We start from the raw sequence: 16813 nt of genomic DNA on the forward strand, positions 1-16813 counted from the left end.
TCACACCTGCTTTGAACACTGTTGGGCTTAGGTTTCCCTACTTTCTATTTCTCAAAGAAAATATCATAACTTTCAGAATGCGGCTGTTGTCCCATCTCAACCCTCAGATTGGGAGTGTCTTGGTGGCTCAGTCAGTTAAGTGTCTGCCTTCCGCTCAGGTCATGGATCCCAGGGTCCTGGGATTGAGCCCCACGTGGGGCCCTCTACTCAGCAGGGGGTCTGTCTCTCTCTCTCCTCTTGCCCCATAATAACCCTCAACTATCTGGGAGACAAATACCACACACCCAAACACCACACACACTTCACCAACTTCAGCACAAAGAAGACCTTTCCTGGACTCAAATAATAGATAACTGGGGAGTGGGGAGGTCTTTACATTCCAGGCTACTGTAACATGAGTCATTATGGTTACTAAATGACAATGCTGTTTATTTTACACTCGGCAAAATAATCGTAGTATTACCTAGAAAAATAACCCAACCACCAACTGAAATATAGCCACTGGGGAAGATTGCAGCTTGCTCTACTCTAATCCACCAGCAATTCAAGGATACAGCTTAGGCAGGAAATGAACAGCCCTCTATTTGATCAATGTGTAAAGAGAAATTAGTGGGGAAATGCAATTTCCTAGCTGTAAAATGACCAACACTGTGGATGAACACCCTTCAGCCTTGGCTGTTCTTAGAGGATTTCAAATCTTTACGGCTTCCTTATTTTAGTCTAAGCAAAGGGAATGCCCATATAAGGCATGTAATGAACACACACAAAAACCCAACTTTTTTTTTTAAAGATTTTATTTATTTATTTGACAGAGATGGCAAGTAGGCAGAGAGGCAGGCAGAGAGAGAGGAGGAAGCAGGCTCCCTGCAGAGCAGAGAGCCCGATGCCGGACTCGATCCCAGGACCCTGGGATCATGACCTGAGCTGAAGGCAGAGGCTTTAACCCACTGAGCCACCCAGGCGCCCCAAAACCCAACTTTTATATTTCCTTATTATCCAGGTTGTCTGCTACATGCTTTTTTCTTTAATTAATATTTTACTGATGTTTAACTCACATAATTTAAGTTTCAGGTGTTCATCATTGTGATTTGATATTTTTATACATTACAAAATAATCCCTACAGTAAGACTCATTACCCATATATATTGTTACATATAAGGGACAGTTGCCCAGTTGTATCTCTCAGACATAAATGGTATTAACTTTGTACTTGTTCCTTAAACAATATGGCCCACAAGTAGTTTAGGAAATTTATTAATAAGTAAGTCTACAGGGGCACCTGGGTGGCTCAGTGGGTTAAGCCACTGCCTTCAGCTCAGGTCATGATCCTAGGGTCCTGGGATCGAGTCCCGCATAGGGCTCTCTGCTGAGCGGGGAGCCTGCTTCCTCCTCTCTCTCTGCCTGCCTCTCTGCCTACTTGTGATCTCTCTCTGTCAAATAAATAAATAAAAATCTTAAAAAAAAAAAAAAAGTCTGCAGTGGGTACTGAATTTATTATATCCCACATTTAGCAAAGACTTCAGTGTCTGGCCTCTTTACTCAAAACACTTCCCAAAGCCATTCTCCCTTCAAGTCCCGTCCCCTCAAGAAAGGAGGTTGAGAAACCCCTAATGAACTTACACCTGAAGTAGGGGTCCTTGTGCCGGGGTTTTCTTTGATCATTAGCCAGCTGTTCATGCCATGCAGAAAATTATGCTTCTGTTGAACATGATGCAAACACCAATTAATGCATAAAGTAGAAGTCTTTACCCTTAAAATAACATAGCTAAACCAGGAAGTCTGCTTCTTTGCATCTGGCTGTCAGCAAGGCCAAGGTCACACAGGCTGAGAAAGGAAAGAAAACAGAAAATGCCAAGGATAGAAGACTAGAGGATGGGTAGGGGAACAAAGCACAAATGGACACAGTCCAGAACAGTTCTTAGGATCCTGAGGGGAAGCCAGCTGAATTTCTTGCTTCTGACATAGACCTTAGCCTGCCCCTAATCAACTGTAGCATCATAATGATAGCATATAGGGAAGACCTGTGGATAAGGTTGCCCTTGGAGAAGTGAAGCTAAGCATTCTGAGCATTTGTGAATCTGCCTGCATTCCAAAGCAGGCTTTTGTGAGCTGAGTGGGCTACCTCAGAAACTCTACCTGGGTTCTCCTGATAAGGACCCTGGCCATGAAGGGAACTCAGGCATGTCTGAGTCTGTGCTCCGTTCAATAGATTTAGCTGCTCTAAGAGAAACTCTGCACATTTATCAATTTCTTACTAAGCTTTAGATGAGCCAGGTATCCCCGTAAGAGTCACCAGAAATTTTTCTGTTGCTGAGTTCCTTATGTATTTTATTTTCCTCTCTTGCAAATATGCCACAAACTTGGGTCCCTCTCCATAGCTGAAAATAGTTAGCCTAACACTAACAGAAGTTAGCAGGACTTGCTAGCTATGGGATTTGACTGGAAAAACAGTATGTACTTCTAATTTTCGAAATGAGGTAGGACATGAATGAATGAACAAATGAATACCATACATTGATTATGTAATGTTCATTAACAAGCCAACTTCCCACGCACAAAAGTAATCCCTCCTCATCACTGTTTTCTATGTGCCTTGGTTTAGGAAGGAATCAGGACAGTATAATGGAGGTCACATACTAAACTAAATTAGAAGAGTCACATTAAGGGAAATTTAATAACATACATGCTTCTCTTCATAAGTTCCAATAGGAATTTGGGGTTCTTTTTGTGGTGGAAGTACATCGAGCTACAGGTTGACAGTCCTATTCTCTGAGTAGTGAAATCTAATTCAATTAAGTAATATCAGTTAAGTCAATTAAGTAGTGAAATTTATGTGTATGTCTGTATATACAGTCTATTCTGGGGCACAGCCAATTTTAACTCAATTCTGACACTGTACAAGTAGATTTATTAGGAAAGCCACAGGCAACATTGGGCTGTGCCCCCACGCAGGACCGATAATATAGCATACTGGGGTCATCCAGCAGGGTTTAGGATTTGGAGTGCAGTTAAGTCATCAAGCCTTTCAGTAGGACTAAAACATCTGTGTTGGCCTCTGTTTCCTTACTGAGTTCACCCTCACAGGTCACTTGATTTACCTGGTGAGGTCAACGCCAAAGAGGTCAAGGTCAAGCCCTCAGCTGTTAATAGCCTTGAACTGATTTGGAGAAGAGCCTGGGGGCCAGGGCATCAACTTCATCAATAGCTAGTCAGGAAACCTAGGATCTTCTTGGTCATGGGCCAGGTGGCATGGTGAGAAGGCAAGATGCATTCCAGAAAAACAAAACTGGGGTCCACATGGCATTTCCAGACAACTATTTTTGTAAGCCATTTCAATACTGCATCATTAGCTTTAAAAGAACATTTACAAAGATCAGAGGAAAGTAGTTTTTTTTTTTTTTTTTTTTTTAAATAAGCTCAATAGAAGCTCAAGTTGCACACTTTAGAACTCTGAATTGTTTTCCTTTTTTGAAAAAATTATTTGCTCAACCCCAAGCAGACCCAGCATCCTTCATTTCTTGCCCAGTGATGTTGAGCATCTGGTTTCTGAACTGGAAAATCAAGTGATTCCTCTCTATAGGGCAACCAGCATTTGGGATTCTCAGGCACGCGGACTGTTCAAGGGCCGCATGCTGTACTATTCACAGGGCACTCGGCACACACGGGAGGAACCAAGAGACACAAAAGGCCTACTGCTTTTAGTTGCTCTTTTCTTCCCATTCCTGGCCAGCTTCTCTTTTCAAACTGCTCCCCCTTGGGCCATCCCCTAAGACAGGAGCTAATCAATATCTTAACTTCATTAAGAATATTTTGACAATCCAACCTAACTGTCTGCCTCCTCTCCTATGGATAGGATTTGTCGGCCAGGTTCTAGAGCTCCCCTGCTCCAACTCCCGTATTTTGCAGATGAGGGGCCTGGTGACTTGCCCAAGGTCATACGACCAGCAGAAGGCACAAGGCTTCTGACCCGGGTGCCACGGTCTGACGTGAGTCATTCACTCCAGTCCATCTCTGGCCAATAAGAGGAGGCTTGTCTGAAGCTGGCTCACATCAGGAATCTCTGGGAGCTCAGCCACAGATTTGGCCAGCACTGCTGGCATTTCCGTGACTCCCACCGTCTCAAGACAGCTGAAACCTGACAGTCTCATAAATTCACTAACCTGCTTCTTATGCATGCAGCTCAGGCCAGTAAGCCCCCTCTTCCCCTGAGACAGTGTGAGACAGACTAAGAAAACTGGGAAAGTGAGAGAGGAGAGGCAACACAAGTCAGAACTACAGAACTGTGCAGATCGTGCTAGAAAGGCATGGTGCCAAGCAGACACTGTCTAGACTTTAACCGGCCCCTCCAGAGGGGGCTGCGGGAGGTGGGGGAGCGGGGCCAGAAATCCTGCTTTCTTTTTGTTCAGCTAATGCAAACACATGACACAGCCTCAGACATGCTCCGGGCTGGGAGTTCACTCAATCTAAGACATTTCTTCCTGGGGGCTGGAATTCAGCTCTGGGCTGAAGGAAGTTGTGCTAATCCAGCAATCAGAGAGAAGCTGGGAATGCTTTTCCTAGTTCCTGTGGAATCATAGTTCCCCAAACTAGATGGAATTGAGCAGCAGCCCAAAGGAGCACATTTGTGGGTACAAAAGAACAGGTCATGGTCCCAGGGTCCTGGGATCGAGCCCCACATCGGGCTCTCTGCTCAGCGGGGAGCGCAGCCTGTTTCCTCCTCTCTCTCTCTCTGCCTGCTTCTCTGCCTACTTGTGATCTCTCTGTCAAATAAATAAAATCTTTAAAAAAGAAAAATTCTCATTTGTATCATCTTAGCCAAATCCATGAGGAAAACCCACAAAGATACAGAACTGGCTTTTGGTGGAGGCCTGTTACAAAAATTTTATGACTACTGATAACGATTTATGAAATGTACAGATGGAGAAATGGCCACCATGGTCCAATAAGCATCACACATCTGAGAGAAAATGCTGGGTTTGGAGAGTCTGAGTATCGATTAGAAAGAAGATACCCCCTCCTCTGGGCATAAAGACAAGCTCTATGCCAGGGCACAGAGAGTGCAGGATGGAGTCACCCTATTCTCCTTGGCCAGCTGCACTGGCCCCAAACGACCATACCCACAGCAGCTCAGCTGGAGCTTTGGAGTGGTCTTCAAATTGGTCTGACTCAATGTGAAACACTGGTGAATACATCTGAAGCACAAATACACTGTCTTAAAACATCCCTTAAACCACTGAAAACAATGCAGCAGGTGCCCTAATGTTAAAGAAGCCACTGAACCTGAACCAGGTGGAGGTCATACCCTGCCTATGTGGTCCACGGAAATGTGGATCCAGACACTTACTCGAACAAAACACAAGGAGACCAGTGGGGCACCCGGATGGCTCAGTGGGTTAAAGCCCCTGCCTTCAGCTCAGGTTATGATCTCAGGGTCCTGGGATCGAGCCCTGCATCGGGCTCTCTGCTCAGTGGGGAGCCTGCTTCCTCCTCTCTTTGCCTGCCTTTCTGCCTACTTGTGATCTCTGTCAAATAAATAAAATCTTTTTAAAAAGTTTAAAAACACGAGGAGGCCTGTACAGGTTTTTGGTCTGGGGTTTTGTTGGTTTGTGTTTATCGTGTCCATGTGACCTGGCAAAAAATGTTTTTCATTTGTTTTCAGAGTCCCTTTCAAAATTAAGACATGATGGGCCTAGCACAGAGGGCAACTGCTTCAAGAGCTGAAGTGTGAATTTATATCCTAGCTTTACTCTTTACTAGGTGGCTGATTGTGAGTAACTAACTGAATTCTCTGAGCTACGGTTTCTTCATTGATGAAGTAATGAAGATTATAATATCTTCTTATCAGGTTGTGAGAATTAAATAAGACAAGGCTCTTTCCCTCTCCTCCTGCAGTTGTCTGGCTAACTACCACTCATCTTTGGCGGTGCAGCTTTGGGAGACATTTTGGAAGCCTTCCCAGATCTCCCGGTAATGGGGTAGATTCTCAGGCCCATCCTGGTACTTCCCACACTGGGTCACTCTGAGCCTCTGTCCCTGTCTGTCTTCCCCACTGGACGGCAGGCTCCTGAGGAACACGGTCTACATCTTAGTCACCAGCACTACTTTAGTGTCTGACAGAGAACAGGGTTGTGGTACTTTTTACTTTTTTCCTTGAGTTAACTTTGTACCTTTGTGAAATTTTACTTTGTCCTGGAGGGGTGAAGCAAAACACTGCAGGAACACTTTGTGTAGGTTTGTCTCTGAATAAAACGTGAACCTGGTGGTCGGTGTATGTTTTGGCAGCTCCCAAGGCAGCCTGAACCCTCCAGGATGACCTCTCCGTAACGGTGTTGGAGGAACATGAGAAAGAAGAGGAAAGACAAGGAGGTAGAAGGGAGAGATAAAGAGGAAAGAGCAACACGGGCAGCAATAAAGACCCAGCTCCAGGTCCTGGGATCAGTGACCACGTGGGGCTGCAGTCAGGGCTCGCTGCCAGACACAGCAGTGCCCGGGCAGAGGACTTAAGGTTTGTGTGCAAAACACCTAGAGCGTTGCCTTGGTTCCCAAAGGGACAAATCGCAGCCTGTTCCAGGAATACTCCCCTACCCTGTCTTTGAGAGTAGGTATTTATGTTTCGAGCAATGAAACCTAAAGGGTTCTAGTCCTTTGCCTGATCATAGTTTCCAAACCCCAAATTTAGAATTCGTGTCCCACTAACAGGTGTGCTATAGGGATGACAGCAAGAAAATATGAAAATGACCATCCCACAAAAAATCCAATCTATTGGAGGCCATCTCCATATGTAAGAAGGAGGGGCCCAGGGGAGAGAAAAACTGAATGTGGAAAAACTCCAGGAGCTTTAGTCTCTCTTTGCTTCTTCTCCCTCTTCTTCCTTTTCTGCTATTCTCCCTCATTCACTGTCTTTAGGGAGAACCTCTGCTGGTTGGCACAGCCCACTGCCTGTGCACAGGAGGTGCTCAATGAGCACCTAATTCTTTTCCTGCAAGATAGGAAATACTATCTAGAAGTCTGAAAGCAAGATTGGCTCAGTAGAAGCAAGGGCTCTGATACAAATTCTGGGCATCAAACCATCCACTGAAATAAATATCCTACTTGTCGTTTATTGTCATTTCAAAAACAGGTTATCCTTAATCTCTGGAGAGAGTAAAAGAGGCAAGGAGAGTTTTCTGCAAGCCATGGGCGTGTACACCCTCACCCACTCCGAAACCCCAAGAGTTCTCGAGCTCTTCCAATAAATAGACACCACAAGAACAATACTAGTAGCTAATACCACATTCTGTGGGCTGAGCCACTCTTCTAACTGCTTTACATGTAAGAGCTTTTTTGATGCTCACAACTAGCCTATGGAGCAAAAACTCTCTAGTAAAACCCATTTTATAGATGAGGATACAGGTGGAGAGAGGTTAAGTAACTCCCCCAAGGTCATAGGGCCAGTACTGAATTGAGGTAATCCAGCTTCAAGGTCCTAGCAGTGAATAATTATGCTGTCCTTCCTCTCAAAGATAAATCAGAAATGAAATACAGTGACCTTGAACCAGCACACAGGTTGTACAAATACAGACCATGCTTAGTGGATGTTCATACATAAATTGAGAATTCTCTTACTGAAATCGTTACAGAGTCCAAAACAGCCTTTGTCAGTGCATTGTAGGAGCTGGTAACAGGCACTTATCTCTTGCAGGTGTTTGGTGTTGACTATGTTCCATGAGTAGAGGAAACCTTATCCATAATCTAACTGGAGATATGCAGAGAGATGGCCATTATCCCCATTTTACAGATAAGCAAAGTGAGCTCATGGAGGTTAAGTAACTTATACAAGGTCTCACAGCCAGACAAGGGCAGCATTCAAACCAGCGCATTAACTGCTATTAAGGGCAGCATTCAAACCAGCGCAAACCCTGCTATTAACTGAAGCTGCAAGTCAGATATTAGGTGGCTTAAGAAAGGGGCAGAGCAGGACTTCGAAGTCAAGGACTCTCCTTATTTTATAACGTCCTTCTTAGTGATAAGAAGGAGCTGTAGCAGGGTCCGTGTAAAAGATAAAACTTGGCAACACCCAGATACGCAAACAAGAGAGGAAGATGAAGAAAGGGACTCCGTGGAAGGCTTGAGGGATGTGAATGTAAGAGAAAAGATCAGCACGGGGAAGAGACACAATCTCCACACAGAAAGCTGCCACCTACTGGACAGGCTGGTCAAGTAGTCCACGTGGACAGGCAGCAAATGGCCCCAGTGACTCAAGCAGGGCCTCCCAAGTTCTGAGAAGGCATCCTTCTCAGAAGGATACAACAGGATTTTCTGAGAAGATTTCTCAGAAATTCCTGCTGCATTTCAGCGTTTCTGGACCAGCAGCCAGAGTTGAAGAAGGGGGTGGTACTTTCTGAGAAAGCCATAAATCTGGCCCCCTAAATCTGGCCAGATCCAATTGAGCTGCACAGGAGCTATGGTAATAGCAACTCCTTCAGAACAGGGATCTACCCGGTACTGCCTTGTAGTTTCACACTCTTCTCAGTAGCAGCATATGGGCAAAGGGACTGGCATAATGCCTGGCATGTCCATAGATTAATAAATTACATTCATTTACTATTACTGCATGACAGAATCAAAGACTGTGGAGGAAAAGACAAATTTTGCCTCAGACACAAAAATTTTAAGTCTTGAACAAGATAAAAAGTAACGACAAAGAGGTAGTTTCCTTCTATCAATTGAAGCCAATATCCCATGACACACACACACGTATAAATCCGGGCCTGTAACATGTCATGGCTTTTGCCATGTGTCACATGACTGGTTTTGGCACCAGTTAAGCTGGTCAAAAATAGTGTCCGGGATTATTCAGGGAACATTTTAAGGGTCATAAATTCAGACTTAATCCTGGGAATAGCTTCTTGGTGATGGTTTCCAAATGAGCACATAAAAAGTCTGTGAAGAGATTTCATGGAACTCCTCCAACCACAGCAGAAAATGCAGATTTATAGGGTATATTTTGTACTCCAACTACCCAAAGAGCTTTCTATTAGCAAGTTATTGCCAGATGGCTGCTAATGCAGGAGCTGTTATCTATGACAGCAGCAGCTCGTAGAGACTTAGCAAGAACAAACTGTTTACTCCATCAGAACAGCCAAGAAAATTCTCATTATCATATTCTTGTTGATGGCCAGCATTAGAGGGTTTGGCTCCCTTCAAGGTGTTTGAATTTGTCTTAAGAAGTCAAAAGCTTGGGAAGGAATAAAGTGCCCCCCCTTTTCTTTTTTTGACATTTTCATCTATTTGTTACCCTAGTCACACCATCTATTACCCCATGTTTTCTTTGTTTCACATAGTCCTGACCTCTGCCTTCTAATCACCTTAATTTTGCTTAAAGATAAACCAAGGTCTGTCAGATTGGATTGATGTTTCTAGAAGGAATGGCAAGTATCTTTTATATCACACACAGAATAACTAATTGCTAGTGGCTACCCAGAACCTCGCTAAGGATTTTCAAAGCTTCTCCAGACTCAGGAGGACAGTATTCTATAACTGATTAGCAATGTCTGTCATGGGTTAGGGAGAGGGTAGTTGTGACATGCACGTCATCTTCGTACCATCACTGTAGGCCATTTATCTCACAGTGTTGTGAGATACTTAATTTTATTGCCTACAGTGTCTAGTAGGCTCACCACATACCCCTGTTGATTGACAATTTCTCTGAAAGGAGGGATAAAGGGCTGATTTATCTTTAGGTAGTAGAATCATGGTAATTTCATTCTTTCTTCTAGTCTTTTCTATATTCTCTAAGCTTTTCAGGAGCATATTACATTTTCATATTTTATCAGAAAATAGCTCATTTTTTAAATTTAAATAGAATAGCATATATTAGGAGGGTAAATTCCTCCTGAAAAAGAGGGGTCACAAGAATACTCAAGATGAATTTTAAAGCACTTTGTTATACTTCTCTATAAATCTGTATGCAGTTGTGAGGATAATGCAGAGTGGCAAGTGTTCTGCTTTTTAATTTAAATTGTAAACATTTGCCAGAGCCTTATAAATTTTTGTAAACACAACTTTTAGTGGCATGTATTGTTGTTAACCCTTAACTCTTCTCCTATTGTTGGATATGCAGTAGATTTTAAGTTTTCTGCCATCATAAATAATGTAATGGACACCTTATGTAGTCCCTCTGAAAGTAATAATGGCCAGGGCAAAGTGGTCAAAAAGAATTATTTTAGTTTCCTTCCTTGATTTAGTTTCTCAGTGTAGATTATATTGAGCCTCGGAATTTCCAGCTGCAAAATAGCCAAGTCCGCTCCCCCAAAGCTGATCCAAAGTCTGCTAAAATGGATTCATGTCAATAAAGACTGTATTTAACTGTGTTTGCTCTACGCCTGTGTAGTTAACAAGAAAAACAATTTTCTAGTATAAACACTGTTAACTACAAGCTAAAATACTTACAATAATATCCAAATTGCAATTATCATATGGAAAGGGTCAATTTACCTTTTCATAATTATTAAAGGTTTACTGTTAAAACATGAATTAAAAGCTTGCCAAATATTACTAGGGCCAAGCATGAAGAGCCTGGACTAATTAAATGATGAGTGATAAAATGTAACTGATCATATCAACCCCTCACTCTTTTCATTGTAACTGTTTCCACATACCTTGAGTTCACAGCCTGCTTTCTGCACCTATTCCCTCACTCTTGATTGGGTGGTGGCTACTTGGATGTATCTATCTGTAAAATTCATCAAGCTGTACCTTACGGGTTTGTGCATTATACTAACGTTAAACAAACAAAAAACCACAAAACTTTAAAAACCAGGGAAGCCCTACATTAATGTAAAATAAAAGAGCAATAATTACAATTATAAAGACACTTGTTCATCTTGTAGGTATAACAATATTATAGCTGCCACAGTTTTAAGCACCTGGCCCATCTTTAGACTGAAAGCAACCTGAGGGCAGAGACCAAGTCTACACTTCAGGCATGACTCTGCCCTGTGTGCAGGGCGTGCTCAGCCCGTTGCAGTACTGCCTGATGGGCTCTGTGAAGAGAAGGTCTGTGCTGGTAATGACTCGCTCCCACAGAAAGCACCCCACGCCAAAGTCACAGGCACCAGAAGACAGCAACCTTAGAGAAAATTATGCAGTGACTTGCGTGACATTAACCACCTGGCTTACAAAATTAATCCATCTAAGTATAAGGTTTTTTTCAATCCTATATCTGGTGTCATTACATTCATTCTGTTTATGGCTACTAGGAATTTTATCTTGATGTCCAGTTATATGAAGAGGAGTAGGAAAATGACACTGACATTTTCAATTCATGGTGTGTGACCACTGGTATTTACAGTTCATCGTTTTCTCTGTTTTCCTAGAAACACATCTTTCTGACCCACTGACTTTGAAGACTTTATTTTCTTCTCCTGGACATTACATCAATTGCAGCCTCATGTCCACTGATTGCCACCTCACCGCTCCTTCCCAACTAGCTCCTTTGAGGTTGGGAACTGACTCCTGCTTTCCATCACTCAATCCAGAGGCTTGCATGGGAACTTTAATATGTCCTTTTTCTAAAGACAGCTTCAGTGGTCAGGCCTCAGTGTGCAGGGTGCTTGCCCTTCCGTTCTGGTTATTCAGCAGAAGCCCTGCTATGTTTTAACATTCTGATTTCCAATAATGGTCTTTAGAATCACAGCAAGTAGTTTATTTGTGAATGGATAAACAAGATATTATTTTAGAGGTTAATGTACAAGATGAATATTAAAATCCTAGTTCTGCTGCGGCTCTAAGGAGGAGTCAGAGAAAGTGCGTCAGACTCTGGACCTCCATGAATCCACCATTAGAATAATTCTGAAGGATATAGAGAAGATCCCACATCAGCCAATAAAACCCCACTAGTGATTGATTAACTTGTACGTTGATAATGGGCTATAAATGAGAAATCTGGCTTCAACAGGACAAGGACCTAATAATCCTTTGTCTGGGTAATTATTATTGTTACTATTATCTGAAGTGATGCACTCACAGTTCATGGGTCAAGTTATGCCTTAATGGAGTGAGTACTCTGATTGGTGCATCATTCCCTTGCACATGTGACTTATCATGGTGATTTTATAGACCTGGGATGCTGGCAATCAGAGCATTAGCAGACACAGCCGCTGAGGGAGAGCGGAAGTGTGCTTGGGTGCTCGCCAAGGCTATCTTTCAGAAGCAGGCAGCTGGGCCACAGGGTCCCTTCCAGCCTGCCATGTTAGAGTGGACTTGGATCCACCCACTGAGGCCCAAGGGCACATGTTCTCATGCCTGGACTGTCCAACTTTCCTAGCCTCTGTCCAAACCTCTCACTTAACTACAGTAATTCTCTGTGGGAGGGGAATGGGTGAAGAATGAGCAAGCCCACATACCCCCCCTCCCAACAGAATCTAGAAAAGGGGTAGCCTTGTCACTGTTAGTTGAAGCATTCCCTCAAGCTGCTGCCAACCCCCCCCCCCCATTCCTCACCCATATAGATGCTAACATATACTATTCAGCAGACCTGTGCTACCCTCGCCAATATCCCCTCTCAAGCATAGACTGCAAAGAGTGAGCTCAGGTGGAGGGAGCAGAATGTGGGGAGGCTGCCAGAAGGCATACATTGGTGATAAAAGAGTATTAAGAAAGGAGAAAGTAAAAGAGAGAAGGCAATCAAAAAAGCAAGTAGTACCAAGTGAGTAAGAGACTATAGAAAACATTTGAAATAGAACACTTCCCTTAATGAGATTTGTTAATAGTTTCCCGAATCTAACCAAACAGGATTTACAGACTGGCATTAATAATGACAACCCCCTTTTCCCAAGCCTGGGACACCTCTGATTCTGAAGTCTTGGCTCCTTCCAACAGCAACATGATTTGTCAAGGAATCACATATATTAAGTACTCGCACTTGTATTAAACCAAAAAGCACCAAGAAAACTAAGTTGATTTTTTAAATTTTGTTTTTTGAAAAAATTCAACAGTATTTGTATACCTTTAGCCCTAAGGTCTACTAACAGGGATTCATGTCAATAAAGGCTGTAAATATCATTATTTGGCTTTATTTGCTGTATGTTCTTATAGCTGGTAAGGAAAAAAGTTCTATCCCAAGCACAATTATAAAAGACTTAAAATAATATACAAATTGCTAACATGGATTAAAAACTTGCCACATGTTACTCAGGCCAGACATCAAGAGACTGGATTGATTAAAAGTTCACTTGGGGCACCTGGGTGGCTCAGTCAGTTAAGTGTCCAACTCTTGGTTTCAGTTCAGGTCATGATATCGTGATGGTGGGATCGAGCCCCACGTCAGGCTCTGTACTCGGCATAGGGTCTGCTTCAGATTCTCTCTCCCTCTCCCTTCTGCTTACTCTCCTCACCCTCTTGAATAAATACATAAAATCTTAAAAAAAAAAAAAGGATAATCCTTAATAATCTGGAGGTATGAAATGTAACCAGGATCATACCTACTCCTCCTTACTCCTCAGGTACTCTGAGTTCGTGTCTACTTTCTGCACCAACTCTCTCAGTTTTCATGCCTTGGCTCCTTGATTTTGTCTGGGAATTTGGTGGGAGAACTCTCTGGTTTTCTACCCAAAGCAGGAAATTGCTGCTGGGGGAGTTTCCTATGAGAACAAAACTTTTCCCTGCAATGCTAGTCAATGCTAGTTGGTGCGGGGTGTGGGGGAGGTGGGGGAGGGGGGAATAGTGCAGGCTGCCTAGAATAGATCCTGGACCTTGTATTATAGGGCCTTCAGCTTTCAGTCTTCTGGTGCAGGAACCAACAGCTTCCTCGTACCTCACATCTGCATTCCAGTTCACTGAGTGATTTCACACACTAGCTGGCAATTCCTAAGCCTCCCGTAAAACCAACCAGGGATTCACCTCATCCATCATTGGACTGCAGCTGCCTTTTGAGGGCCATAGCAGGGATGGAAGGGTGTTCCCTAGCCAGGGCTAAATCAGCCAGTGAAGAGCGATCCTCCCTCAAATTCAAACCCTGGAAAACAAAATGCATGAGAAGCAGATCTGGAGTTCAAGATGGGCCCCAAACACTGAGGGAGCTGGATTCAGATCCTTCTTCAGAACTAATTAACTGTGTGACCCTGGGCACATTATCTAATCTCCTAAATGTGTTTCCTCTTCTGTAAAATGGGGATAAAAAAATTGACCTCATAAGGTTGGTGAAGATTTAAAAGAAAAGACACATGCAGTCCAATGCCCCAAATGTGAACACCTTCTGTGGGGTAGTGGTTAAGAACCAGGGGTATGATGCCAGACTGTTGGGGTTCAGATCCCTATCCCTACCATGTAACATCTTAGGGCACTGGATAAAATACATAACCTCTGACTCAGTTTCCCCATCATTAAAATGGGGTTTCATTACAACACAAAGTAGATATCCAGTAAATATTAGCTATTTTTAAAATTTCATTGTGAGTTTGTGTTTCCAGTGCAACCAATAACACAGTAATGAATTAAGTGAGAGTTTATGGATGAATTAAGTGAGAGTAATATATGCTTTTTTTTTTTTTTTAAACTCATGAAGACCTTGCATGCTTTTGTGATTTTTTTTGCTGGGCAGAGTCAATCTGTGATGCAAAGGGTGGGGCTAAACTGTAACTCTAAGAAAAAATTCAAAGAGGGGGAATAACCACCCACCAGGGAGCTATTTCTTTTGTAATGTACATTCCATTTCTTCTCCCTCATGCTTTTTAATTCCTTCCACATTTCCTGCCATAATTATCAAATGTTTGGTTTCTGACCTCACTCTTCTGGAGACTAGAGCCCAGGGAATTTGGAATTGTTTATTTTCTGTCCATAAACCTTTGAGTTAATGGAGGGGCTTGTGAGTGAAGGGTTTGTTGGTTTGTTTGTAGTATCTCAGGAAGGTCACTGGAGTTGAAAGGAAAACATTACCAAAAAAGCGCTGAAATACTTTGGAAACGTGGAGCCCCCAAAGAGCAGAGCAACGGATCTCTTACACTTGCGCAACGCTGGATTACGGGAAAATTGAGCTTTTAAAAGACTGTTATATGGCCCTGATATTAACACAAAATCCGAGGGCACTTTACAAAGAAAAGAAAAAAAAAAAAAAGGGCTGCGAATCACAATCTTACTTTATAAAAAAAAAGAAAAAAGCATTCCGCCCTAAAGAAGAATCTCTCCCCTCCCCTTTCCCCGAGGAGTTAGGAAAAAGCCCCCAACTATTTTTAATTTCCTCTTAACTAAAGGAAAGAACTCAAAGTCGCCTTTTTGAACTCAAGGGCGGCTCTCGTCGCCGCCTCCGTCCCAATCCGCCCAGCTCGTCCTCTTTCCCCCTCCTCACTCTCCCTCCATATTAGCCGCGGTGGGGCTCCCGCTTATGGCCCAAACTACTTTTCCTGATTTGGAGGTTTAAGTTTCGCAAGTAGCATTTCTGCTCGGAGCGCCCCCTCGCCCCACGCATGGAAACTCCCAGTCCCACCCCAGGAGAACATCCCCAGGACGCACTCCCCGCCCGTCCGGCGCACACACCCAAGTGGCCCCGGAGCCCGAGTTCGGACCTCCTCGGCCGCTCACCTACCTCGGCGTGGACCCAGGCGACCGCCACCAGCGCGAGCGCGAGCCAGCGTGTCCACATCTGCGGAAGAGAGAAGAACGAGACTAAGGCGCCGGGCCCCGCGCCCACCCGGGAAACTTCGCGGGGTCCCGCGGACTCGCCCCCTCCGCCCGGTCACCCTCGTCCGCGCGAAGGAGTTGGACCACCGCGCCCCGCGCCGCGCGTCCAGCTCTCACCATGGTCCGGTCCCGGTCTCCTGAGGGCGCGGGGCAGGGCGGCCGCAGCGAGCTCTGAGGGAAGGTGGGAGCTCCGCCGCTCGGCAGCCTCCGAGGAAATCCGACCTGCACTCACCGCCCCTTAAGACCCCTCCTTCCCCGACTGCCTGGCCCCCAGCTCCTCCCCATTCTCCTCCCCTTCTGCAGCAACGGCCCCCGCGGCTCGCGGCTCCGCTCGGTCCTCCCCGCCCCTCGCTCTGGGGAGCCCGCGTGCGTCCTGGCTCCGACCGAACAAACCCCTCTCTCCTCAGGCTGCCGGGACCTGGGGGCAGAGGCAGAGACGGGGTATCCGGGGGGCGCTGCAACAAAGGCGGAGAGGGATGGGGGGCCGAAACCCCACGCCCGGGAGGGCCCTCTGGCTTGCTGCAGCTCTGGCGGGCCGTGGGCGCGGGCTGCGGCGATGGCCAGGTGGGCGGTGCTGCAGGGGGCTCCCGGCCGGGTCTGGGGCGGCAGTGTGCAGGAAAGGGATCCCTGCGGCCTGGGGAGCCGGAGCCGCCCCCCACGACTGATGGAAAGAGGTGCAGAGGGACCCCCTCACGGCCCAGGGACCAGGGCGTCACGGCAGACAGAGTGTGAGGAAGTGGGTGCAGAGGCCGGGAGACCAGCCAGCCAGGGGAAGGCAGCTTTGGGTTCAACCGTCAGTTTCCTTGGGGGAGAGCTGGGAGCCGGCCCCCTCTGCTAAGAAGATATGGACTCCAGCGTTTGCCAGCAACCTCATCCCGTCCTTTCCTCTGGTCCAAGAGTGGTGACCCCCTTCTTTCTTCTGTCTGCCCCCCATTACCTGTGCCCTTACTCCCACCCCCGTCATCCCAGGTCCCCTCCCTATTCTTGCTTCCCATCTCCACCAACTTCTTCCCAGGATCCTACGCTGCCTCTTTGAAGATGTTAACTCCCCAAACTCCTGGCTGCTGCGTCTTTCCCACTTTGTGCCTCATGTCCCTGGTACCGAACAAATCCCCTTGACACCTGACAGATTTATCATGCCCGAGGCTGAGCCCC

At 45.1% G+C, this 16813-nt stretch overlaps 1 protein-coding gene across 1 annotated transcript in view; it reads right to left on the bottom strand.

Moving 5' to 3' along the window:
• FSTL1 (follistatin like 1) overlaps nucleotides 1-16383 on the bottom strand; it is a 53310-nt gene extending 36927 nt beyond the window's left edge. Inside the window, exons 1-2 of the mRNA XM_082712219.1 lie at nucleotides 15776-16383; nucleotides 15564-15620 (exon numbers count right to left, since the gene is read on the bottom strand). Of these exons, the coding sequence (XP_082568345.1) occupies nucleotides 15564-15620; nucleotides 15776-15778 (60 nt within the window). The 5' untranslated portion in view covers nucleotides 15779-16383. The remainder of the gene's footprint in view (nucleotides 1-15563; nucleotides 15621-15775) is intronic.
• Nucleotides 16384-16813: the final 430 nt, after the last annotated feature.

Source organism: Mustela nivalis (genome assembly GCF_964662115.1).
Source record: "Mustela nivalis genome assembly, chromosome: 1".
NCBI classification, from domain to species: Eukaryota; Metazoa; Chordata; class Mammalia; order Carnivora; family Mustelidae; genus Mustela; species Mustela nivalis.